At 42.8% G+C, this 25068-nt stretch overlaps 1 protein-coding gene across 3 annotated transcripts in view; it reads right to left on the bottom strand.

The window, feature by feature from the left end:
- Window positions 1–4195: 4195 nt before the first annotated feature.
- Window positions 4196–25068, bottom strand: part of grm1b (glutamate receptor, metabotropic 1b) — a 35559-nt gene continuing 14686 nt past the window's right edge. For 2 of the 3 annotated variants that reach the window (XM_018734044.2, XM_018734036.2), the window contains 6 exons: window positions 18935–19170; window positions 13859–14105; window positions 13298–13466; window positions 12467–12593; window positions 7949–8879; window positions 4196–7148 (listed from right to left, as the gene is read on the bottom strand). In XM_018734044.2, coding sequence (XP_018589560.2) covers window positions 6299–7148; window positions 7949–8879; window positions 12467–12593; window positions 13298–13466; window positions 13859–14105; window positions 18935–19170 — 2560 coding nt within the window. In that variant the 3' untranslated portion in view covers window positions 4196–6298. The remainder of the gene's footprint in view (window positions 7149–7948; window positions 8880–12466; window positions 12594–13297; window positions 13467–13858; window positions 14106–18934; window positions 19171–25068) is intronic. The other variant, XM_018734051.2, reaches the window with a different exon arrangement.

Below are 25068 nucleotides of genomic sequence, written 5' to 3'. Positions count from 1 at the left end.
GTGGCGCAGTGGGTTGGACCAGGTCCTGCTCTCCAGTGGGTCTGGGGTTCGAGTCCCGCTTGGGGTGCCTTGTGACGGACTGGCGTCCCGTCCCGGGTGTGTCCCCTCCCCCTCCGGCCTTGCGCCCTGTGTTGCCGGGTAGTCTCCGGTTCCCGCGACCCCATATGGGACAAGCGGTTCAGAAAAAAAAAAAAAAAAAAATGTATATTCTAGATAGGACAGATAAAAATAAGGATAGCTAAAAATAGATCGAAATAGATAAAGATAGAAATAAAAGTTTCTCTATCCTCTTTATATTTTATCAGATTTCTTTTTTGTAAAAAAAAGAAAACACAGAATGCCTTAACATTGTGGTCTGTATGGAATAAATATTACTAAACAAGTCTTTCCCAAAATATAGATAGATTCTCCCTTTCAAAGCACATTTCACAATATATTAACGCTTTTAAAAACTGGAAATATTAAGGAAAAAGCGAACAAGTACGAATAAATGCGATACATTTTTATAATGAGCTGAGAAAAACATGGTATTTTCAGGGTGTGTACAATTGTTCTTCCCATAGATGTCCAAAAACAGAGTTGAGTGTATCAAAGCAGTCAGAAGACCTTGAATAATAGGAAAAGTGTTTGGATCAAACTAGATCTGTTTAAAGTCGATCTTAATATACAAAACAGTCAGCTGAAGAAAAATGTGAACTTAATTTCTCGAAAGAGTTCCGCTTTGAACAAAAAAGCAAAATCATGTATCTACCCAGCTTAATAAAAGCATGAACCACTTTTTTTGCATTGAAAGTCAAAAAAATCAAACATGGTTTTAGGGGAAACCAAAACGGTACTGTTTCAGCTGGTCGAAACTAATAACAGAACTGATAGGAGGAGTAAAATAGCCAATGCGCTTCTTTGCTCAAGGCAACCCTAACTTGGGATGTGGTTCGCAGAGCTGAGTGTGTTCTTCATCCCTCTCCCACAAGAATACTTAGATAAGCTGTAATACATTATGTAACGTAACGTTCGCTTGTGCAGAGATCCCTAAATGATGCCCTCCAAGTCTCGTGTGCTGAAAATATGGTGTTTCCTTTGGTGTTTCCTATGATAGAGTTTTTCAATAATTTATTGAGAAGTTCTGCTTGAGTAGTAGCGCATTAAACCAGAAATATGGAAAATGTTACTGTAAAACTAAAACCCCTTTTTACTGCCAGAGTGAAACACTTTACAAATAGACTTTCATACTTTTATCAGTATTTGGATGTTCACAGTATCAGTTTTTCTAAGCAAAAGAAAAAAAACAAGGGTTCGGTGCCTCTGAGTGGGGTACACTTTTGATTATTAAATAATGATATTATTATTATTATGTAAGTAAATTACAATAAAGGAAAAACAGGCTTTACCTGCTTTTTCTAACACTGCTTTTACATAAAAACTGAAGGAAGGCCAAAGGAAAGAAAATATTTGTCATTATTATTTATTTTCTCAGCCACTCTCTTATGAAAGTAATTTATGATTTTAACCACTTACCTGTCAAAATTTTTGTTGAGAAATTTCATTTCCTTAATCAAAAGTGCGATATTTGAACCAGAAACCCACAGATTAAAGATATGTGTCCTTAACCGCTTTGCTGCCTGTTGCTGTTTGCCGTGAATGACAAAGTGCTCTAATTTTCAACTGTCTGATCAACTGAAAACATCGTCAGAATTATTTACCCCCAGTGCCATAGATCTAATGTGCTGCACTGCTAGGAGATTCATTCCAAGACACAGTGTAACATCAGTCAGATCATATTCTCATATGATGAAAGAAGGTCGTATGTCTTTACCAAGGAATACGCAAATGATTAAACATGGAGGTAAAATCTGGGTCAAAATGCAGGAATTTAGTCAGAAGAAAGTACGGAACCAGAAAAGAAATAAAAACAATACAAACACACAATACGAGGTTTGACCAATAAATGGAAAAGCTGACACTTTGCAGGACACAGCAGGAATGACAAGATATTTGCAACTCATATAATATCAGCCCTCAGAATGAAGAAGAGGTCAGTCAAATTGCCAGTAGTGTGTTAGTGAATGTGTTTGGCTGCATGATGATGGAATCAGGGTTCTACCTGGTTGGCCTTGCACCTCGAGTTTCAGGGAAAGGCTCCAGACCACCGTAACCCTGATGTTTACTTGGACAAGCGGTTAAGAATAGTGAATAAGTGAGTAAAAAAATCAGTTATCAACTTTAACCTAACCCTAATCCCTAAACCCAAAGCCTAACCCCTAACCCCTGAACCCTAGCCCTCACCCTAACCCCTAAATCCTAGCTCTTACCCTAAACCCTAACCCCTAAACCCTAACCCTTACCCTAACCCCTAACTCCTAATCCCTAAACCCTAGCCCTAACCGTAACCCCTAATTCCTAAACCCTAACCCTTACCCTAACTCCTAATCCCTAAACCCTAGTCCTTACCCTAACCCCTAACCCTGAACCCTAGACCTAACCCTAACCTCTTACCCCAAACCCTAGCCCTTACCCTAAATCCTAATCCCTAACCCCTGAACCCTAGACCTTACCTAACCCCTAAACCCTAGCTCTAACCCTAACCCTAACCCTAAGACCTATCAGGTCTAAACTGATTTTTAGGTCCTTAATATGTAATGTGTTGAAAAGAAAAAATCCAAATCCTACCAAATTGTAAAGGACAGTTATGGTCCATGCAGAACCCTCTATTTGCTCTGCGAATAATACCCATGTTTTAATATGTATACTCTGAAATTGCAGCTTACTATGTATTTTTATTTAATCACCAGCTATTGTAAAACTGAATGAAATTTGGCAGTAATGATACGAAACATCAAAAGCCGAGTTTCCACCCGTATTATCAGCATTATTTCATATTTTCTCCATCTGAATGCAACATGTCCCTGGTATTTTCCCCCAACAGTGCTAAGCAGTACCTGTGGGTAACGCAAGTACTTGTTCTTAAAGGGTGTCATTCGCAGTGCTGCCAGGTATTGAGTGAAACACCAAATTCCATATTGCACACTTCCCAATCTTTCCAGAAGACTGCAAAGCAACTCCACTTCTCCTAGAGAATCACCTGAAGCATACTATAGTAATTTCATACATTGTCGCCTTAATTTCAATGAATGCTTAAGATGTTACGGTGGAGCTAATGCGTTATTAAGACCGAAGCTGTAGCCGAGGTCTTGATCATAGTCGAGCCCTAAGCTACCTGTCTCCCTTGTAGGAGTAGAAGTCTTTACTTTTTCACGGGGGTCTATCAAGAAGAGTAACAAGCGTTTTTCCTTCCTTATTGAGAGACTTTATGTGGGTGGGTTTCTATGGAAACCACCATAGACGGAGCAGAAGCAACAGGGGGAACGGAGCAGCGAAGGACATGGAGTTTTGCATTTCTCTGAGCATTGTGGGTATACTGTGCTGACACGGTCTCCGGGTGCACGTTTTACTCAGGTAAAAAGGCGCTGGGCTATTCACTTCAGGCCCGACTCAGCAAACCTGAACCGACACGAGGTGGCGGGTGTTCATAGGTTTTCGTTCTGCCAATTTCGTTGCCTTAGTCTCTAAAACAGATGTGAACCTGCATGGAAATAAAAGGGCAAAAAAAATCTTAATGCTTGTGGGACATATTCTTGAAGACGGTATACAATGACAACAATTATCGCTCTTGGCTCTTGGAAAGAAGCGAGTAATGTCTTGATTGAGTTTCCACCTCCCCCTCAACTCCCACTTCACACTACAAGGACCAAGTGGGAACACTACTCTTCTAAGATGACTGTTGCTTTGGCACAAGGTACTTGCTCACACCATCTCTGCAATCATCTCATCTCACCCAGACAACTTAATGAATTGATGCTAATTCAAGCCAGGGCTTTCGCTAGCTCTGGTTCAGTAGGCCAAATCGGTACAGCTTCGGTTCACAAACCCGTACCCCTCTGTTTGGCACCGTCGCCCACAGATCTCAGGCTTTTAACCCCCACCCCCCCAGGGCTGGTCATCTGATTGTTTGGCAGCAGCGTCCGTGTTCTCACGCCATAGCTTTGCGTCTGAGCCCTGGCAAGGACTACAGTAATTCATGAGTAGGTGACACCGTTTCGCGGCTTGGGTGCTCTGACAGGTTCTCACTCACATTTCTTTCTGTTTTTTATTGCACTTCTCGGGTAAAAAAAAAAAAAAAGTGTTTTTTCTGCGATACATAAAGAACATTGCTTTTCAAATTTTGATAAAAAAAAATTGCTGCTTCTGCAGTGTAGGGTCATTTTGTATAAATTACCTCAGAACAACTCACAGGAAAGAAATTTTTAACCAAATGCACTGTTGCTGAAATGGGAAACACTTCTGCTGAAATGCAGGGAAAATATTCAGAGACTTCAAGAACTAGTAAAAACATTTTCATTTCTTTCATGGACTCATTTTGACCCATCCACTCTAACAGTACAATTCAATATCACAGTATTCACCATATGCAGGGACACATACTTTTTTTTTTTTACCTAAAACATATTTATTTTACAAATTGATAAATCCTGACAATAATTCTCTTCCCACTGCAGCTCTGACCATGTCAAAGAGGTGACTTTTCTTACTTACTTAATGTGTTACGAATAGTTTTGTTCTCAAATTCTTTACATGATACAGACTAAATTTATGTCACTCCTTAATAACAAGAACAGGTTTATGCATTAATACTTTGGCCACTATATTTATATATTCTAATGTACTAACTTAGAATCAAGTACTAAATTACAGCTGAAAATTAATTCTACAGGACCATTCTAAGAGATAACAAATGCACGACCTTAAAAGCGACAACTTGACATACTGTATGTCATTTAAAGCTACAGCTTTTTATACACTGATCTGTCAATTCATCCAAAAAAGCCTATCCAAAAGTAATGCAAATATGAGCCTTTCGTATTAGCTTACAGAGCATCGTCAATACAGTTCAGTTGCACATTGTTCCTATTTGGGTAACACTTTACTTCGGGAATTGACCCACATTGTTCAACAGCAGGTACTTCCTCCATCACAACAAGAACATAGTGACGTGCACCGTGAACATACGACAGCTGACCGTATTTCAATAATGCCGAACAGATCAGGTCTATATCGTTTCGTGACTCTGCTTTTAAAGAGCTGGAAGGCATTCTATGATTGGGACTTAATGGGGAAAGCTCTATACCACCGAATTAAGCAATACATAAGGCTACATAACAGTATTCACAAGCTTCCAAAAACATTCATAAGACTACTAAGAGGCATTTATACATGTGTGTGTGTGCGTGTGTGTGCGTGTGTGTACAGCACCAATGTTGAACCTAAGAAGAAGCTATCAAAAAAACATATTATATGCTTTATGAATTCTGAAATCAATTGAAACGATTAGGAAAATAATAAATGCCATGAAGTAGTCGGATGAACATTTCTGGACACTCGTCTCGACGTCTGCATGTTTACATACAGCCCCTGTGAAGAAAGTGTTACCTGTATGCTAAGCGTGTAAGCAATAAATTTACAAACACCGTGTCTGAGATTAAAAAAAGAGACAATCTGACTGTATACAAACTCTCCAAATGGCTATGCAGTGATATAAACAGCCAATAAACACAAAACCAGTGCAACGCTCAATGTTCACCTTCACTAGAATACATCTTGGACTTATCCCTTTAGCCCCGCTATGACAAATTTTAACAGCACATCATTTAAAGCAACCTCATATTTATTCCAAAAAAAAAAAATAAAAACAAAAATAATGATAAGTTCCTGCAGTCTACGTATGAAAAGAATTTCCTCATTTATCGGTTGTAAATATAAATAAACATTACGTAATTATCTATTGGCACCGAAGAGCACTTACATTAATGGCAGGTTGTACTGATAAGAGTCAGCATTGACGACAGTTCATAATGTAATGGCAAGACAGGTAACTCGATAAATGTCTCTTCTACATATAATAAATAGGTACAAACACTTAGTTTATAATTGATTAGATACGTTTTGTTTGAACTGGCAAAGTTTTTTTTTTGCAGTTTGTTTTCTTCCGTTGTACAGAAAACAGGTTTAGGCTTTTAGTAAGAACCAGTCCGGGTGGATTCACATCTTCTTTCCTTCGTCACGCACATCCGAACAGGCCTCTGCTGATGACCTTCCCTGCGCGTCTCCTTGCCGTTTCAGAACTCGGGGGTTCGGTTCCCTCCCAGGGTTCTGAGCTCGTCCGGTAGAGGCACGATGTCAACCCTTCGCATTCCATTACGTTTTTTCCCCAAATAGAAAGCGGTCACGTGTTTTGTATGTGACGTCACAGAGTGGATGAGCTTTGCTTATAGTCTCTCAGGATGATTGAGGCGTACGTGACGCTGGGAGGCGTGCACAATATAGACTCCGACACGGGCGAGTTGTTGAAGGAGGCGCCCGAGTCGAGCAAATCCTTGAAAGGGGTTGGTGGCGTGAGGGCGGTGGACTCCTCGATGGCCATTTTCACTCGAGCCATCTCCTCCTCCTCCTCCTCCTCCTCCTCGTCGTCCTCCTCCTCATCTTCGCGCACGTGGATGTCGTCTCCCATGTAGCCGAGAATGAGGTTGAAGTGCTCGCTCTCCACCTCGTCCTCGGGAGAGGCGGGCAGCTCTTCGTAAGCGCTCATGGGTAGGGGCAGGATCGGCTGCTGGGCCGCGTGGGCCGGGTATGCGGGCTGCACCCCGCTCCCCGGCCCTTGGAGGTCGATCAGGTCGTGGACGTCCGGGATGTCGGCGTTGAACTTGTCCACCATTTCCTGCAGCTGGCCGAGGTCAAGCTGCTGGGGGAGCAGGCGGTTCTGCAGGTGCTGCATCATATACATCTGCAGCCCCTCCCCGTCTTTCGAAGGCCCGGACGGGGGCCGGTTGATCATCATGGGGGGACTGGTGGGCGGGTTGTACCGAACGGGGTCGCCCTCCTCCTCTTCGGCCACATTGTACAAAGTTTTGGTGCTGAGGTCAGAAAAATGGAGGCCAGCGGTTGGGGATGATTTAGTTAGGGGTTTGATGACTGCTGTCTGATTGGAGCCTGTTTCCTGTTTCTTCACATGTACAGACAACCTGTGCCACATATGCTCCCCCTTGGGTGGCTGTCTTGCACCTGGTTCAGACCATGACACAGACTTTCCATTAGAACTATGAACAGAATAAAGACGGCTGTTACTTCAGAGGAACCGGAGAGGTGGACACACACACATATGTACACACAGAGCATTTCTGGTTCATGTGCATTAATGTCCTAGGCAGCAATATTGCAACAACAGATGAGCACAGTACCCTATGCGGACATATTACTTTAAATAAACTTCATTACACCCTCAAGAAGACTCTAAATTTAGAACTTTTATTCTCTCACAAAAGCCAAAAATCACTTCCAAAAGACACTAGGAGTGATGAATGAATTTAATCAAATACTTTGTTTTTTTTTTTTTTTTTGCTGCAGGTGGTTAAGGGCATACTGGAGTTTATTAGCCATCTGCATGGTGCATTTTACTTAATAAAAGTGCCAAGAGTCCATGCATAACTAATCTCTTACGCAGGGTAGTTAACTGGCTTAATGTGATTACTAAGCTAACCTCAATCCTCAGTTGTGAAAAGAATCATATACAGTTGCTTGGAGTTTTATCACTCTGAAGTCAGAAGTCACGGTGTCACATTTTCTCTGTTTAATTATATTTTTCTATATATTATTAATATGTTATTTTAGAAATCTCACACAGTCTGAACATACACATTTTGACATGTTTAATTTTTTATACATTTTTTTTTTCAGAATTTAATAATTATTAGATTTTTAGACATTGCATTTAGGTTTCTTCACAAAAATTCCAAAAATTAATATTTATACTTGACTTTAAAGAAAATCTTGATTTGTCTGCTTTAGGTATTGAGCTACTGATTACAGATATAATCCAAGCTGAATCGAATGAACTCACTTTGCATTTGCAGGGCCATTTTTCTTTCTTCTGAACATATTAAGCAGACTATTGTTCCTGCAGTTGGCCTTCCCGTCGCCAACGTGCATGCGCACCACGTCCGAGGTAGTGAATGCACTGCGCACGTTCCTCTCTGGCTTGGCGATGATGATGTACATCTTGGGCGTGAACATGCAACCCAGGGCCACGGTCACGCTGAGGCTCACGGAGAACGAGGTGGTGATGATCTTGTAGTTGCTGCCGAAGTAGATTGGCACGAAGGCCAGCCAGATGATGCAGGTGGTGTACATGGTGAAGGCGATGTACTTGGCCTCGTTGAAGTTGGCCGGCACATTCCGCGTCTTGAAGGCGTAGTATGTGCAGCTCATAATAAGCAGACCATTGTAGCCCAGTGGGGCCACCACACCAACATTGCTGGTGTTGCAGATGAGGAAGACCTCCCGGATGCTGGGATATGATTTTATGGGCTCCGGTGGCTCCAGAATCAGCAGTGTGACCTCCAGGGTGAGCTGGACGCTAATAAGGATGAAGGCGATGACCACTTGGGCCCAGGCGCTCATGAAACGTGGCTTACGTGTGCAGATCTTCTTCTTGCTGCCGGCCAGGATGCGCGCGATGCGGTTGGTCTTGGTCACCAGGGCCGAGTAGCACATGGCGGAGGAGAGGCCGACCAATAGGCGCTGAAGGTAACAGGAGGCCACGGTGGGCTTGGCGATCAAGGTGAAGGGGCAGACGTAGCCCAGGAAGATTCCGGCAAGGATGATGTAACAGAGCTCACGACTGGAGGACTTGACCACCGGAGTGTCTCTGTACAGCACAAAGATGAAGGTCACAAACATGGTGACCAGGATGCCCAGGCAGGAGAAGACCACAGCCACAATGGACTCTGCGTTGCTCCACTCCAAATACCTCAAGGGAATAGGTTCACAACCTGTTGAAACAAAAGAGGGAATTGATTAAGAAACCATTAATATCCAACACAGTCCTGAGATGCAATCATTCACTTTTGTCCCCCCTACAGGACATATGTTTTTAACCAAACCTCCCAAACTATATGTACTACAATATAAAGTCCTGATGTACATTATAGTGGCCATTCTATGGTTTGAAATGATAGCACAAGTTTGGGGGCAGGGCTTGAAAAACTTTCTGGAGATTGTAGAAACATATCCAAAAACCTTTTTTTGTTGGGTCTAAGGAGGATATGATTCCTTTCCATTTTAAATGCACCATCAAAGAGTTTCTTCAATGAATATGAAGACAAAGGATATGATTCCTTTCCATTTTAAATGCACCATCAAAGAGTTTCTTCAATGAATATGAAGACAAAGGCAGCATATGCAATTGTAGTTAAGCAACTGAACTTGTGTGTCAAAAACACTGCCAATTAACATCACAGAGCAGGAAAAACTAAGGCTTGAAAGAGGAAGCTACTTAAAAGTTTACCAGTCCAAACATACGCCTGAGATATGATAAGGAAAAAGTCAACGGTTACAGTAAAGCGTAGAGAAATAATTCGGCTCAAGCCTCCGGACTGTGCACGCTGACAAAGGATGCTATTGGGGTCACAGCTAATGTTAGGCTTGGGAATGCATAAGTATTAGGGTTTTCAAAAGATTTCCCAGTCAAAACTTATGCCTGAGATTTACATTTACATTTACAGGTGGTCCCCGATTTACGATGGTTCGACTTACGATTTTTTCGACTTTATGATGGTGATCTGGCGATAGACATTCAGTAGAAACCATACTTAGAATACTGAATTTAGATTTTTTTCCCTAGGCAAGCGATATAAGGGAGCGATACTCTCTCGCGATGCTGGGCAGCGACAGCGATCCGCATCTCCCAGTCTGTCACGCAGAGGTGTGTATTAGGTGTATTAAATGCATTCTTGACTTACGATATTTTCGACATAACCCCATCATATGTAACCCCATCATAGGAACCCCATTATTTAGCAGATGCTTTCCTCCAAAGCGACTTCCAATGAACTCTATGTAGTGTTATCAGCCCACACACCTTATTCACCGCGGTGACTTACACTGCTAGATACACTAGTTACAAAGGGTCATTCATCTATACACCAGTGGAACACACACACACACACACTCTCTGCCACTCACACACTATGGGTGAACATGTACAGCATGTCTTTGGACTGATAAGGAGCTAGAATAAGGGAAAGGATAGAGATCACAGTTGAACTGTAATTTGCTAATTGCAAGTAATTTGGCTCAGGCCTCTGTATGCCGGCAAAGTTCCAATTAAGGTTACGGCTAGCGTTAGGGTTCGGAATTCGGTAAGCGTCGGGATTTCATACTGCTGGAGAAACTGAGCCAATTAAAAGGGAGAAATCTGTATATTCTAAGTAATTTTGAAAAGACTCCTCTGCTAAGATAGTAAACTTAGTGTTAAGCCAAAAACAAAAAGGTGAAATTTAAGATCAGAAGCCAGCATTGAACATCAAGTGTTTGCTGCTAGCTAGGGTTCCGTGTCGGTTCGGCCGAATTACAAAGCGCCATCCCACCACTTTGGATCACCTCGAGTGTCCTAAATAAGCCATATGAACCCAGCACCTTGGTTTCAGCTCTGAAAACTCACCATGCACTAAAGTAGGTTTTCAGTTCAACTAAAAATAACTACCCCCCCCCCCCTCCCCACCCGCCACCCCATTCGGGGACAGTCCAAAGACAATGCAGGCGGCTTGACTGCGGCAGGTTCGAGCGATGCTGCTACGCTCGCGAACTGCAACGGCTGCGGAAAAGAGTCGCCGGATGTCGCAGTCTGCTTGTGAGCCATGCGCGTGGAACGATTTTTGCTTTCTGTCTGTCATGTGTGTGATTCTTTTTCACTTCTAGGGGTCTTGAGTGCTGCTGGTTGCTTTGCCTGCTCCTCCCTTATTCCGCATCTAGAAATTTGAACCAGCACCTCACTTGTATTGCCGTGTTCAAATTCCGGACTCATGAAATGCATTACCAACAGGTTCTCGATGTAGATCTCATTAAGGAAAACATGAGTGACTACCTTGGTGTGAAAAGTGACACCAGCTATGAAGCTGTGCAAAATCAAACTCATTAGTATTATTCAGAATTATTAGGATTACCAAGTGTTGTTTTTGCTGGCATTCGTAAAAGAAAAATTCTGGGTGCTGCCAAATGCATATTTTTTAGTTATTCTTTTCAGCAGTAATCCTCTTAATCCCACTGATGTTGATTTTCGAAACAAGCTGCTTTCTGATGTCTATACAGACAAATATTTCTTTCTCCTACTATACAAAAATATATATAGCATATATAGTATATTATATAAAAAAAATTTTTGTCCATATATTATATATATATATATAAAAACATACATTTTTTTGTCCTTATTACCACAACATTTATCTTTGCAATATTTACAGTCATGTACAGTATTTATTTGTCTCACTTTCTGTAAATGACTGTGAATTCAGCGCAATGCATCATAAGCAATGATCTTTCATTTATTAATTTCATAATGTGAAACAGTTCTTGCTCTACGGTAACTTATTTGTTGAACTGCTGTATTTCCGCGTTGATCTAAATATTTCGGTATTTTTAGCTTTAGCCTCATACCACAGGCATAGATACTGGAATTGCCTTGTGTTTCCTTGGGTGGGGTCTCCACATAATTATTCCCGATACTGTAGTCTCTTTTTTATACTGGTCACTTCACCTAATTTTTTTTCTGTTCAGAATAAAGAAAATAAGTATAAGCACAAGTATAAGTATAAAATAAGTACAGCCGCTACTCCTGTATTCTACATAAATGTTTGTGTATCTCAAAAAAAAAAAAAGTTTGTTGGAACGTGATCAGGAATCGTCTATTGAGTTTTATGCAGCTACTCTTGTGATGAACATTGGTACATATTGTGGAAAGAAATCAACTATCTTTAGTTAAGAATCTGCAACTATGTCTCTTTCTTCTAATGTAATGCACAAATTGTATTCTCTGAGATGTACGTCGCTTTGGAGAAAAGCGCCTGCTAAATGAATAAATGTAAATGTAAATTTTGCATTGTCCGGGCTGATTTAATTCAGTATGGCATCTGCTCTGCCCTTGGCAAAGTATACTGCAAAATATCTGAGACAGGTGTTGAAAATGGAGCTCTATGGAGTCACAGATGGGAAGCAGTGTGTAGCGATGATGGATTACCTTGCGGCACGCTATCCCATTGAAAACAGCACAGTAGTGCAAAGTGGAGCAGCAAAAGCTCAGCACCGTGAAGGAATGTTTCTCAGTTTTGGGTTCTATGACCTCGGCGGAACAGAAGCCAAGCTGCATCTACATGAGTGGTTGTGTTGGACAGCACGGCTCAGATCTCACGGACCAACGAGAGCAAAGAGTGAAGGTGATAAAACACATCAGAGAGGAAAACTTTGATTTAGACCACGATGAGCTCCAGGCCCCAATGAATTCCTCCAGCCTAGTGGAAAGAGCCTGGTGATGGTGGTCAGCTTGCAGCGTTGGATAGCCCATGGCGGTTCTCAGGCGTACCTTCCAGTTCCTCGTTCGGCCACCAGCCCAGATCGCAGGCCTTGCACGTGAACTCGTCCTGCACAAATTCGTTGTCCTTGCAGGAGGTGCAGATCCAGCAGCAGCTCACTTCGCCTTTCCGGATCACCTGAAGGGTGGAACACACACACGCACATGTGCATGAGCACATGTGACATTGTCTGAACTAGTAAAACTCCTGTAGGACTGCAGTGCGTTGGCTTTGAACCTGGACAGAAGCTTTTTAAAGCCACTAGCAGAACTGTATGTCCATGTTAGTGGTATAACAAATGCAAGACCTTTACTGCGACACGGGTGGATTGTCTATTCAGACCAGGGTACATTAAGCGCCGTCGAATTACAATAGAGGTAAGTAACAAATGCTAATTTCTAACTTTATAAAAACAGACAGGTGGGCGTATGTAATAAACAATTCTAAAATGTTTTGATGTTTCAATGTTGATTTATAATTATGTTATTTGTCCAAATGAACTGGAAATGCACACCCTGACACAATGTTCCGTTTCTAAAATCTGCACTGAAAAGTGATCCAGCTTAACTACCATGTTGTAGGGAGCTTAGTGTACAAGTCTAGCGTTGTAGGTTGTCTTCAAGAAGAGGGTCAGATAAATAGGTAGATAATGAAAACATAAATAAATAATCAAATGAAGGCCACCAAAAGAGTGAGGGTCCATTGTAGAGAAGAGTACATATATAGGAGGGATAGAGAAGGGATATGACAGATGGGTGGCAGACTGAAACAGGTTCAGAAGTGTGAAAATCCTCCCAGATGGAATGGGCGAATTAGGGGGAGAGAGCGACGCCTGGCTGTACCTTGATCTGACCCTTGGAGCAGGGCTCGCTGCACACGGAGCGCACCATCTCGCTGCGGTTCATCAGGATCTTTTGATCATCAATGTTGAGGACGCCCTCGTGCCAGGAGCCTACGTTGATGTAGTCGTACTGACCAGTCTCCACGTACTGCAGGTTCATGATGTCATACCTGCAAAAGGTGAACAAAAACCCACCATGATGGTTTTTTTTTCATAGAAGCAAAAAAGTTTAAATATAAATGCCATTTTCTTTGGAAAGCATGTCTTGGAAGGGTGGGCAGTGACTGGCACTTGGATCCCCAGGGGTTTATTCGTTACCCCTTTTTTGTGGCTGGGAGTTTTTTTGTTTTCCTCTCCTCAACTGCCAGCTAGCGTACTAGTCAAACAACACCACGTGTTATCGCTTCTCTGTCACTTTCCTGCTTATTTCTATTGTTCAGCACTCTGTGTCACTCTGTTCACAAAAATGCTCCACAACAGTCAACATAATTGAATTGAAGCATTCACAAAACAAGCCCATAATTATTACTGCAGTATTAGAATGTCCAGTAAGAGGCCCTACCGTCCAGGCGAGTCCCCATTCTCGTCGAACCACACTTCTTCCCCGGACACCCCGACAAAGGACGCCTTGAGCAGGAAGTCCAGTAGCTTGCTCCCGTCGATGGGCTTCATGGCATCACAGAGGCCCACGTGCTCAGGACACAGCTCCTGGTGCATGTCGTGCAGGCCGTGCGCCATGGCGTAGATGGCGTTGATCACAAAGCCCATCTTACTGTCCTGCACATAGTTGTCCTCGAGGCTCTCATAACCTGCAGATGTATTGCAAAAATAAAAAAAAACAAGATTAATCTGTGTGCAAGGAAGAGAAAAATTTAATCCATATAGTTGCTTATTGCCAAAATTCACTGCAGAAAATATATTCAGTGCTGTGCAAGTCATAGCCAAAATTATATTATGCTGCATTTATAGGTCTCTGTGGCAACCTGCAGTGCTACGCCTGTCATTAGCCTGGGAATACATCTGGGCACCTTCCTCTGTATATGGCAACAGTGCTTTTCTCAGTGTAAATCACGTAGAACAGTAGAGTTGAAAAGGTAGAGAAACTAAAAGAACAAAACTCGAATAGAGCCGGTCGGTGAGGTTTCGCCAAACGCTTCCATGGTTGCAGCACAATATAATCTGCACATCACAGAGACAACGATAGGGTGTCCAGAGATCCTTCATTCCATCGCCATGGGCAACAGGCAGGCGTGCGCTCTACCTTTCCATAGATATGTATGCAAAAGGACAGACGGTGTGAAATGACACGTTACAGGCGGTTTCGTCTATACAAAGCAGCAGTCCGACCCCTTTTCAGCGACACCAGCGCAGCATCTAACCCGTGGCATCCATCAGTAACAAAAGAGATTGTCGTTAAATGAGCAGGATAATTAAACATCCGTGTGCAGCAATGTTGTAGCGATGCTAGCGAATTACCACACTGAGGAGGAGGAGGAGGAGGAGGAGGAGGATGTTAGTGATGTGCTGAGATTCAGATTCCCTCTGAAGGAGGCTTCAGCAGGTTATGTCACTGGACACTCTATCATTAAAGAAGCCATTTCATTCACAGGTGATAGACAATGGATTTCGAACCCTTCATTCTGCCTCCGAAGTAAATAAAACAATACATCTTGTGTCAGAAAAGGTGATGCATGTGATGGTCTATACCATGTCAGTACTATGCATCAGTGTTACAGACCATAAGAATTTTGTAGGATCTTATGGCAGCTTTCTTCATTGTATTGGCGTATGCATAAATCACAAGTTATTTCCATGTTTTCTTAAATGTTCTGGAAGGTTCCATCATTTGCAGCAGTAACTAGAGAACCTCACAATGTCCTCTGTTGCCATTAACAACTTAGGCTGTAGAAAGTGGATAGTGGGAACTATATTGCGAAATCTAAAAACAAAATAAATTTGAAAAAAAAAAAAAAATTTTTTTGTTTATTTTGAAGAAATGCTGCTTTATGATGTATAGTAATACCTTACTCTTTATGGTTTATAACTAATGTTGTGACATAATCAGTGGAACTGATTTAATTATGGGTTTACCGCAATTATCTTCAAATGCATGTTGGTAAATACTACATGTAAAATAACAAATAACACTATTTCTACTGCTGGTCAGATTATCAGAATCAGGAATTGCAGTCAGCAATACAGTTGCTCACAATGCTTTTTTCGGAAAATATTTTAGTTTAAGTTCAAAATGCATTGCTATCACCTTTAAGCTAGCATGAAGCTCTGTCAAGCACTACAAATTGTCTGTGTATGATTTTGTCTGGGAGATAAATTTTCTGAGTGTAGCAAATTAGACAGCCTGAATAAGTGACATAAAATACTGTTAACCAGATATTCCATTACTAGGGTTTTGATTTCCTCTTATTTAAACAACAACTGGATAAGTGTCTGAGTGCCAACATAGATGGTCCACATATCTCCCCTTTTAATATCAGACGGATGAATTTCCAGTGGTGTCCACTGTCTTATTACATAACAATTTTTAATAACTTGCTTTCCCTGCAGAAGAGCATGCAGATTGTACAAAAGTTTTGATTTTCATTAAGGCATTGTGTAACACGTCCTTTAACTAGCGGTTCATATTGTCAGAGAACCTGCTAAGGAAAGCTGCAGGAGGTAAAATCTTACAGCCAACTATCAATCAGCATCGCAAAGAATGTTCTGGCTGTTTTGTTAATATACGTATAAATATAAATGAAGAGAGGGGCACAGTGGAGCAGCGGGTTTGGCCAGGTCCTGCTCTTTGGTGGGTCAGGGGTTCGAGTCCTGCTTGGAGTGCCTTGTGATGGACTGGTGTCCCATCCTGGGTGTGTCCCCTCCCCCTCTAGCCTTGCACCCTGGGCTGCCGGGTTAGGCTCTGGCTTGCCGCGACCCCTCTTGGGACGAGCGGTTTCTGACAATGTGTGTGTGTGTGTGTGCGTGTGTATAAATGGAGACAGATTAGAACTATTGCATTGTACTATTCTACCCAAAATGAATTAAAGTTTGTTTTGTGCCATTATGCATTCCTGTGACCTGCAGTCGGTGTTCCTGTCCAATGTCTTTGCAGCAGACAGAGTAATAAAAAAGAAAATGCCTACTTCATGTCATGCCTAACAGTGACCTTTGTGCCATCATCACCCGAATACTGTAGCCCATCCTCTGATGCATTATTTCTTCAATTTGCTACCGTGAAAATGCCTTTACTTATTTTGCTGATGATTTTCTCCAAAGCATCTTAAGATGCTAATTTACCCATTTAAACAGTTGGGCAATTTTACTGGAATACTTCAGCGTAAGGGCTTTACTCAAGGGTATTACCGCAGTAAGTGAGATTGAAACCAGCAACCTTCAGATTTAAAGGAAACGGCTCCGATCGCTATGCTATCGATTACCCTGATGAGCACCTGTACTGTCAGTTCCATTAAAACCCAATAAATTAGAAGCAATCGCAACAAACTGGACTGGGTGCTTTTTCGGCGTAAACTGTCTTCATTATTTGTCATTCGACACGCTTTTGCAGTGACTAAGAAAATTTGCATTAATTAAAACTGATTTTACAAACACCTCCCAAAAGTGTCGGATTTGTTTTTCGGGGGACGGCGTCCGCATCCTCACACCTTCTTTCCTACTTACACAAGCGCCTCTGCAGCACTTAAAAATGAGCATGGAGAACCGTACCTCCCTGTTGAGATCTGCTTCACCTGGTAAACGAGCAGGTCCGGCTTAAGCTCTGACAGTTTGTCGATACAGTAATAGGTCTGAGTGGGGAGTGATGGGAATAGAGCTGTACTTATGATGAAGTGACACTATGAAGATGAACTATTATATGCCCTATCATGAATGAGACTGTTAAAGGAAGAGGAACAACAGGACTTTCTTTACTGGTGTATAAATGTGTAGAGGCGCTGCTGGTCAGAACACGGGCATCAGCCTCCGGGTGACATGCAGAGAGGCGGCGCAGCTTGGCTTGCACGACGGAACGTTATTGGGGTATTTTAACGCAACACGACTGGACCAGGTGGAATCAAAGAAATATCATGCCATTGACTGTTCTCTTATTTTTTTTTTGTTTTTTTTTTTTTTTTTTTGGACTAAATTCAGTGCATAAAATAACCCAATAGCTCTCATAACATCAGAGGTCAAAAGATAAATGCTCCAAGCCCAGACTTTTGCATTATTGACCATGTTGCCCTCTTCTCATTCATCATCAGCTCAGATGAACTGCTTTCGGTCAGTTGCAAATCATTTATCCACGTCTATATGCATCACCATTCAAATAGCGTGAGCGAGTACAAGTGAATCTCCTGCTCAGTTCACTCAGAGACGATGTACAATAAAAGCGGAGACCTTTTGCCGATGAGGATAGTGGACCTTCAGCATTCACTGCACTATGGAAGAAATCGGTTTTAATCGAAAACCCGTTTTCCTGGTTGTCATGCACACCATTCTTTGATGATCAGACGCACGTCTCAGCAGATGGAGAATTTAGACAGCATGTTTGAATTCATGAAGATCTGGCGATCTCTGATTTAATTATGAGCATCGTATTTGTTATTGGCCCAGAGCATTATATACCAGTTGACCTCAATTTCTGTGCTGCAGCATGGTGCTACAGAAGTTATTTGTTATTAAACACACACTTACCATCTTGGAGCTCTATGTAAAGAAACAATAGATGTGACACAACAGCACAATATAGCTACATTGCTGTATAGCTCTATCATAGCAAGTTATGAACAATTTAAAATGAACGGATAAATGTCCTCCAAAAACTAGGTCAAGAGATGCAAAGCAAATTGCTGAAACTGTATCCAGGAAGCGCTTTAAGATGATAAATTTATTAAACAGAAATAATGAAGCTCCCAAGCTTGAAAAGAAAAAAAAAACAATTAGTGAGAGAAATGAAGAATGCAACAAAGGGGAAATATATGAAAGTGATGTAGCTAAATACTAAAACACTTTATTGCCAATGAGTGTCTATGACATGTCACAGAGCAACAGGGCTGAATAACGGGAAAATCAAATCTGAAATGAAATACAATAATGAAAAAAAACATAAACGCGTCCAACATTCACTACGAATCGAGAGTTATATATCGATAATTGAAAACTTGCTTATTGAGCAATGTTTCAGCTGATATGGTTGGGTGTACGCTGTTGAGCAGGACTCGGAGAAACTGACCGTTAAACTAGGAGCTATATGAGAAATCTCATTTACCTAGATCAGCTTTGTCAGCAGAAAGGACAGTTGAGAAAACAAAAACAAGAACATTACAATATTACAAAAACAGTTAAATTATGCATTTAATGACCAGTGCACACAATCATAGGGCAAATTCAAATTAGTGAAATCAATCACAGACACAAACTTAGGATCTTTAATCCGGCTCCTAGGAAGGACTATCAGACACCCGTCCTTGTGGAATTATTTCAAGTAAAAACTTTCTCTGAACGCTTAATATTATGTAAAAGTTCAGGTAACAATGTTTCGTCATTTTGAGACCCATACGAAGATGGAAGTTAACAAAACGCGACAGTACAAGTAATTTCCCGTCTAATTGCATGCCCTTGGAATAGGTGAGGAACCTCTTCTTACCTGAGCAGTTTCTTTTGAAGTTAGCGTTCTCCTGCGGGTGTCCAGGGATGCGGCACTGGAAGCGATGCTGCCAGAACTCGGCGAACCAGGGATTCCTTGTGTTGGTGTCCAGGCGCAGCTTCAGGTAGTAGTCATCGAAGGAGGTCACCTCAGCTGATTGAAGCTTCACCGTGATGCCGCCCACTGCCTCCTGCTCATAGCCCTCGACCACCTCATCCCTGTCTGCCCAGCCGTCGCTGTTGAGTGGGAGCACAAAGGAGACATGGGTGAATGGGTAACGTGACCTTGGTCCTTTATCTGAGGTTGATCCTCAAGCTCGGAAGAACTCCACGTTTCAATTCCCTTTGCATGGCCTCTCCATCAACAACACACTTGAGCGTCCCCGTCGTCCAAGGTGAGCTCGGCTATTTCCATCCGTTGAATGTGAGCGGCAGGTCAGTCCCATAAGGACCCCGTTGGTCATATTCAGTGTCCGTTTCGGTCTACTGTACTTAATGGATCTCTGTGTTTGGAGAGGATCTGAGAAGAGCTCCAGCAGTTAAGGAAACTGAACTCAGGGAAGGGAGGAAAAAAAAACGGTACCAGGCGTCCCGGGAAACACAGACCTTAATTTTTCATGGGATCAAAGACACCGTTTTTTACTTTCATCTCTCCACGGGTGTCCCCCATAGTGCACCGGCATTAGATGCTATTTCCATTCCCTCAGTATCAATGGTCTTTTCTGAAAGCCTACTCAGCTCAATGAGTGTGAAGAGGAATATATCGAGTTAGAGTCATAAGCATAATAACCTGCAAAAAGATCTCACGCCAAGCGTCACCGTGTCACCCCAGCAGCGTTAAGAAGTTCCCGACTGCTGCCTCGGAGGACCTGTGAAATTTGGAGCCTCCAGTGAAGCCATTTGGAGAGAATCTAGAAGAAGACGTTTTCGTCCTGTGGATCAGGGTGGGGGCACCAACGCCTGGCAAGCGGATGCAAGAGCAGAGAACGCCCCGGGAGGAACCTGAAGCGTCACTCGAGGACAAGGTGAAACCGCAGCTCAGAACCGGTTTCTGTTTTCGACACGCGCCGAAAGAGACGTTTATTTGTCCTGGCAGTGCCTGAGGAGACAACGGCGGCCCACTAGGACGAGACCTACTGACATCAGTGACCTTTCTCAGGGTTTTGCAAGGCACCTCCTGCATCCTCAAGGATGTATGGATTTCAACACGGAGTGCAGTCCTCTAGTAAAAGTATCCATGACGTGACTCCTCTTGTTTAATATGATTTTCAGAATTTTTAAAGTCATTGTCAGCCAGTAAACCGCAGGGAAAATTCATAAGCACCAAGCAGTAGTGATTAAATCTACTCTTAGTAGATGTTGATTTCTGTGGGGCAGATTTCCCATCGAGCGGTTAGCTTGACCCCGAGTTAATGATATATTTACATACCTTGGGACTTCTTCTTATTTAGGACATGTTCACACTCGTGCTTTCAATGACCTAGTTAAGGTTTCTTTTTGACCAGCCTTGCAATTATTCCTGCCAAGCCTGGGCAGGCCAAGATGCGGTAAAATTGGATATTTTACTTTATGAAACATTGATTCAGATTTCTGAGACTGATTCAGATTTCTAAGTAAAAGATACCACCCCCCCAAAATACTTACATTCTTCATTCTTCAATCAACTTAGGATCCCGTCTCACACTTGTCTTTTTAACTAAAATTAATATCTTTAGAATCAAGGAATATTTCAGTTATTAACACAGGCCAAGTACACCATGTATGTTAAACATTACCTGGTTTTTCAGAATCTGATTGAGGTAAATGAGTCAAATGATTTTTTTTTTTTTTCTCATTTCAATGTCTGAAGCCACCACTAAAGATGGGTCTGATGTTTTCTTGCATATTCCATTATTCATGGGACAGCGCATTATTGAGGCATGCGAATAAATCTTTGTTTTGGCTGAGAACTACTGATGCACACACACACACACATTTTCAGAACCGCTTGTCCCTTACGGGGTCACGGGGAACCGGAGCCTACCCGGCAACACAGAGCGTAAGGCCGGAGGGGGAAGGGGACACACCCAGGACGGGACGCCAGTCCGCCGCAAGGCACCCCAAGCGGGACTCGAACCCCAGACCCACCGGAGAGCAGGACTGCGGTCCAACCCACTGCGCCACCGCACCCCCACTACTGATGCATTTTTATTTAAAAATCTTTTCATCTCATTCCGTTTGGCGTATACACCCCAACCACAGGGAGACTGCGAGCAACATGCAAACAACAAGGAGTCTCGTCCCAGCAAACCAAAGGGAAATATGTATCATAAGGGATACAAGCGGATATAAAAAGTAAGTCATAAATAATTCACCTTGCCTATTTTGAGGGCCCTCCTCGTACTTGTCTGCAGCGTTATATCACGGTGCATACGTGTGGCGGCAGTCGTCGCGGCTCGCTGAGCATGCTCCGTGCAAGGCCTGCAGCCAAGTGTGCCAGCGGGAGCGGCAGGTCCCAAAATGAAACCGCGCGCGGTTCGCAGGGAGATCAAAACGCGCCAAGGCGAGCTGCGCAAAGGGCAGGTTGCCGATGGCAGGCGGGACGCGGTGGGAGCTTTGTTCGGGATGGAGCGTCATCTGATGCCCCAAATATTAAGACATCGTCATCATTTTCAACCGAGAGGGTGAGGGCACTTGCTCAAGGTGGGCTTAGAAGACTGCATAAAATAACCAAAATGACATCTTTCAGGTTCCTGGTCAGACTCTCACTCAGATCCACTGCAGTGGGAAGGAGTCTATTGAAATGCACTGGACATGAGTGTATTCACAGTAAGGGCCGTTAGTTTGGCAACTCAGATACAAAATCAAGCAGCTGGATTTGTGTTACTGTTACTAGCGTTACTGAGAATGAAAGAAGCAACAGGAGGAGGGAGGCAAGTCGTACTGTGGTTAGAGCTGCGGCTTAACAGTCAAAGGATGTGGGTTTGAGTCTCCGGCAGTTAAGGCACTTAATGTGATTTGGTAAAGTTAAAATTGCCCATCTTTGAAATTGGTAAATCAGTTTAAGTAGTACGCTTAACACTGTTCTACTGACCAGAGGCACTAGTGAAATATTGGTAAATAATCATAGTAATAAGAATGTTCACTCTTGGGACTGTCTGTTGATGGTGGTACAAAGACACACACACACACACACACACACACACACACACACACTTTCTGAACCACCTGTCCCATACGGGGTCGCGGTGAGCCAGAGCCTAACCCGGCAACTCAGGGTGTAAGGCTAGAGAGGGAGGGGACACACCCAGGACGGGACGCCAGTCCGTTGCAAGGCACCCCAAGCGGTACTTGAACCCCAGACCCACTGGAGAGTAGGACCCGACCCGATCCAACCCACTGCACCACCGCACCACCGCACCCCCTCTGGTACAAAGACTCCAGACAAATTCAGGTATGTTTCTGGTCTCCTCATGCAAACAGGTCTGGATTTTCTACTTTTCTCTTTTGTGAATGTTGATTTGCGCCGCTACGCTGAGCACGTTTTCTTCTACGCCCATTGAGATGTCTAGAAAGCCGAAAGGAATTTTTCTGCATGCAGCCCCGAAAACAGACTCTTGACTCCTTATGAGTGCAGGATTGAAATAAAAGCTCTTAGCAGTAATGGTTGTAAAATTAAGCCTTCCAGAAGAATGAACTGATATATCTAGATTTGTTTAATTAGGAATTAAAACCGGACAGGCTGAAGCTCTTATGCGGCTAAATTGCGATAGTAAATGACAGAAATGACAGCCAAAATTACTACATTTTACCATGTATGCAGTCTCACAAAGTATCTAACATTTATTTAAAGTGCTGGAAGTCAGCGACACAGCTCTTCCTTTTTATTCTTGATAAGATTTGAATTACTATAAAAAAAGACAAATATAGTGCTTCTGAACAGTGAATATTCATGATTAAACACACTGGCTAAAACCACTTGTCCCAAGCGGGGTCGCGACGAGCCCGAGCCTAACCCGGCAACACAGGGCACACGGCTGGGGGAGGAGGGGACACACCCAGGACAGGACGCCAGTCCATTGCAAGTCACTCCAAGCAGGACTCGACCCAGCAGAGAGCAGGACCCGATCAAACCCGCTGTGCCACCGCACACCCCTTATTTGTAGTTCTTGAAATTCAAAAAATACTCAGCGGATTAGTTCGGCTGTTCCAATTCTTTGATCGCCTCATTTGAAAAAATATTCAGAACTTTATTTAAACACAGCCGATGATGTCCTTAAATGCATTGCTCAGACGCAAAGGCCAAACAGCTACGGGGGAAACGGCATGCGGTCCAGAGTCACAAACCCCAAGGCTCTCGGTCGCTTTCTGCCACGTTCTTGTCAGTTTGTTCCCGGGGATGGTCTCTATCTAGGCCACTGTTTATTTCTGGGTCATATGGTTCTGTGGTGTGAGAACTGATAACTCCACATTAACGCGAAGGAGAAGGGGGATGAAGACGCCCTTATTCGCTGCTCCGGTGTGTCTCCGGCGCACCGCCGCCTTGTTTCCGTGGCTGTCTTCACACTGGCTGACCATCTGTCTTCCTGCACCCCGCCCCCCCACTTCCATCAACCCTCTGTCCAAACCAACCACCCCCATACCAACCATTGCCTGCTCCACACTGCTTTACTGCTACATCACAAGTCACTGTGGGGAAACTGAACCCTCTGGGATGTTAACTTGATCCAAGAACTTCTGGTTTTACCAACAGATGGAGTACAGGATCATCTTCATCAATAGCATTCCCTGCTCCAGTCTTCTGCTGAGAAATATTTACAGTTCCAATCACAGTTTCTCTAAATATGTCTATGTTTGCTCAGGCTGTCCTGTCAGTTAGAGCCAACAAAACCGTCTCCTAAACGGACAGGAGGCCCTGCTACTGTACCAATGAGCCATAATGTGATGAACTCAAAGTGAATATGGGAAATGAAACATTTCCACCTGAAAAAAGTAATATGTTGAGCCTCATGTTGTAACTATGGAAGAAACAGAAAGTATTGAACAAGGTCAGCAGATAGCGTACTGGAGGGTACAAATCCCACTGTTACTATAGTGCTCTTAGTCAAAGTACTGATCCCAAAATACTCCAGTAAAAATTAAAACTGAAGATGTGCTCAACTGGGTATAAAGAAGAAGTTAGGAGCTTGGCTACTCAGGACCCCCTGGTATATAGAATATAAGGAAAAAAGGGGAGGGCACACACTAGCTTACTGGAGTAGTTGTATCTTTCATTACATGGATGCGTTTCAGCAGGATGCCTTCATCGGCGTACATGTATCCCGAAAAATACAATTAAGCTCATGTGTGCTCTCCCACTTTTTCCTAAGTGAGTAAAAATTACTCAGCTGTTTAAATAATTGTAAGAACAATTATTTATACATTCGCCTAACATTGTAGAGGGTTTTGGAGAAAAGTTTGTGGCACAGCAAGTAGTGCTGATGTCTCATAGCGCCTGGGGGGGTGTGAGAGGACGTGGGTTCGATCCCTGCTTAGTTCTCCCTGTGTCTGTGTGGGTTTCCTCTTGATGCTCTGGTTTCCTTCCACAATCCAAAGACATGCTGTTCAGGTTCACCCATAGTGTGTGTGTTCCACTGATGTATGGATGAGTGACCCAGTGTAAGTGAGTGGTGTATCTAGCAGTGTAAGTCACCTTGGTGAATAAGGTGTGGGGGCTGATAACACTACATAGAGTTCATTGGAAGTTGCTTTGGAGAAAAGTGTCTGCTAAATAAAGAAATGTAAATGTAGGGCACAATTAGGATAAGCAGTTTGTTCAAGGATACTACAACCAAAAGTTTTAGCTAAATGCACGAATGGGAATAATGATATGAATCCATGGAGAAGAGAGAAGCTAGATATACAGAGTTCCTACATTAATCTTTAGAAATCCTTGATAACAATTTGTGACACAGCTAGAGTTTCATAGGTGGATTGGAAAGAAAAATAACACTAAAAGTGACTGAAAAGAGGAGGAAGGCAACAGATGGTTTAGTGGTTAAAGTCCTCATCTTGCAACTAAACGGCTTGGGATTAAACCCCCACTACGGAACCCTTGATCAAGGGATTTTCTCCTGGAACGTTGCAATAAAAATGATCCCCTTGTACAAATAGACA

The sequence above is a fragment of the Scleropages formosus genome, chromosome 15, assembly GCF_900964775.1.
Source record: "Scleropages formosus chromosome 15, fSclFor1.1, whole genome shotgun sequence".
NCBI classification, from domain to species: domain Eukaryota; kingdom Metazoa; phylum Chordata; class Actinopteri; order Osteoglossiformes; family Osteoglossidae; genus Scleropages; species Scleropages formosus.
The sequence above is the reverse complement of the archived record's forward strand: the minus strand, read 5'-3'. Positions and strand labels throughout refer to the sequence as shown.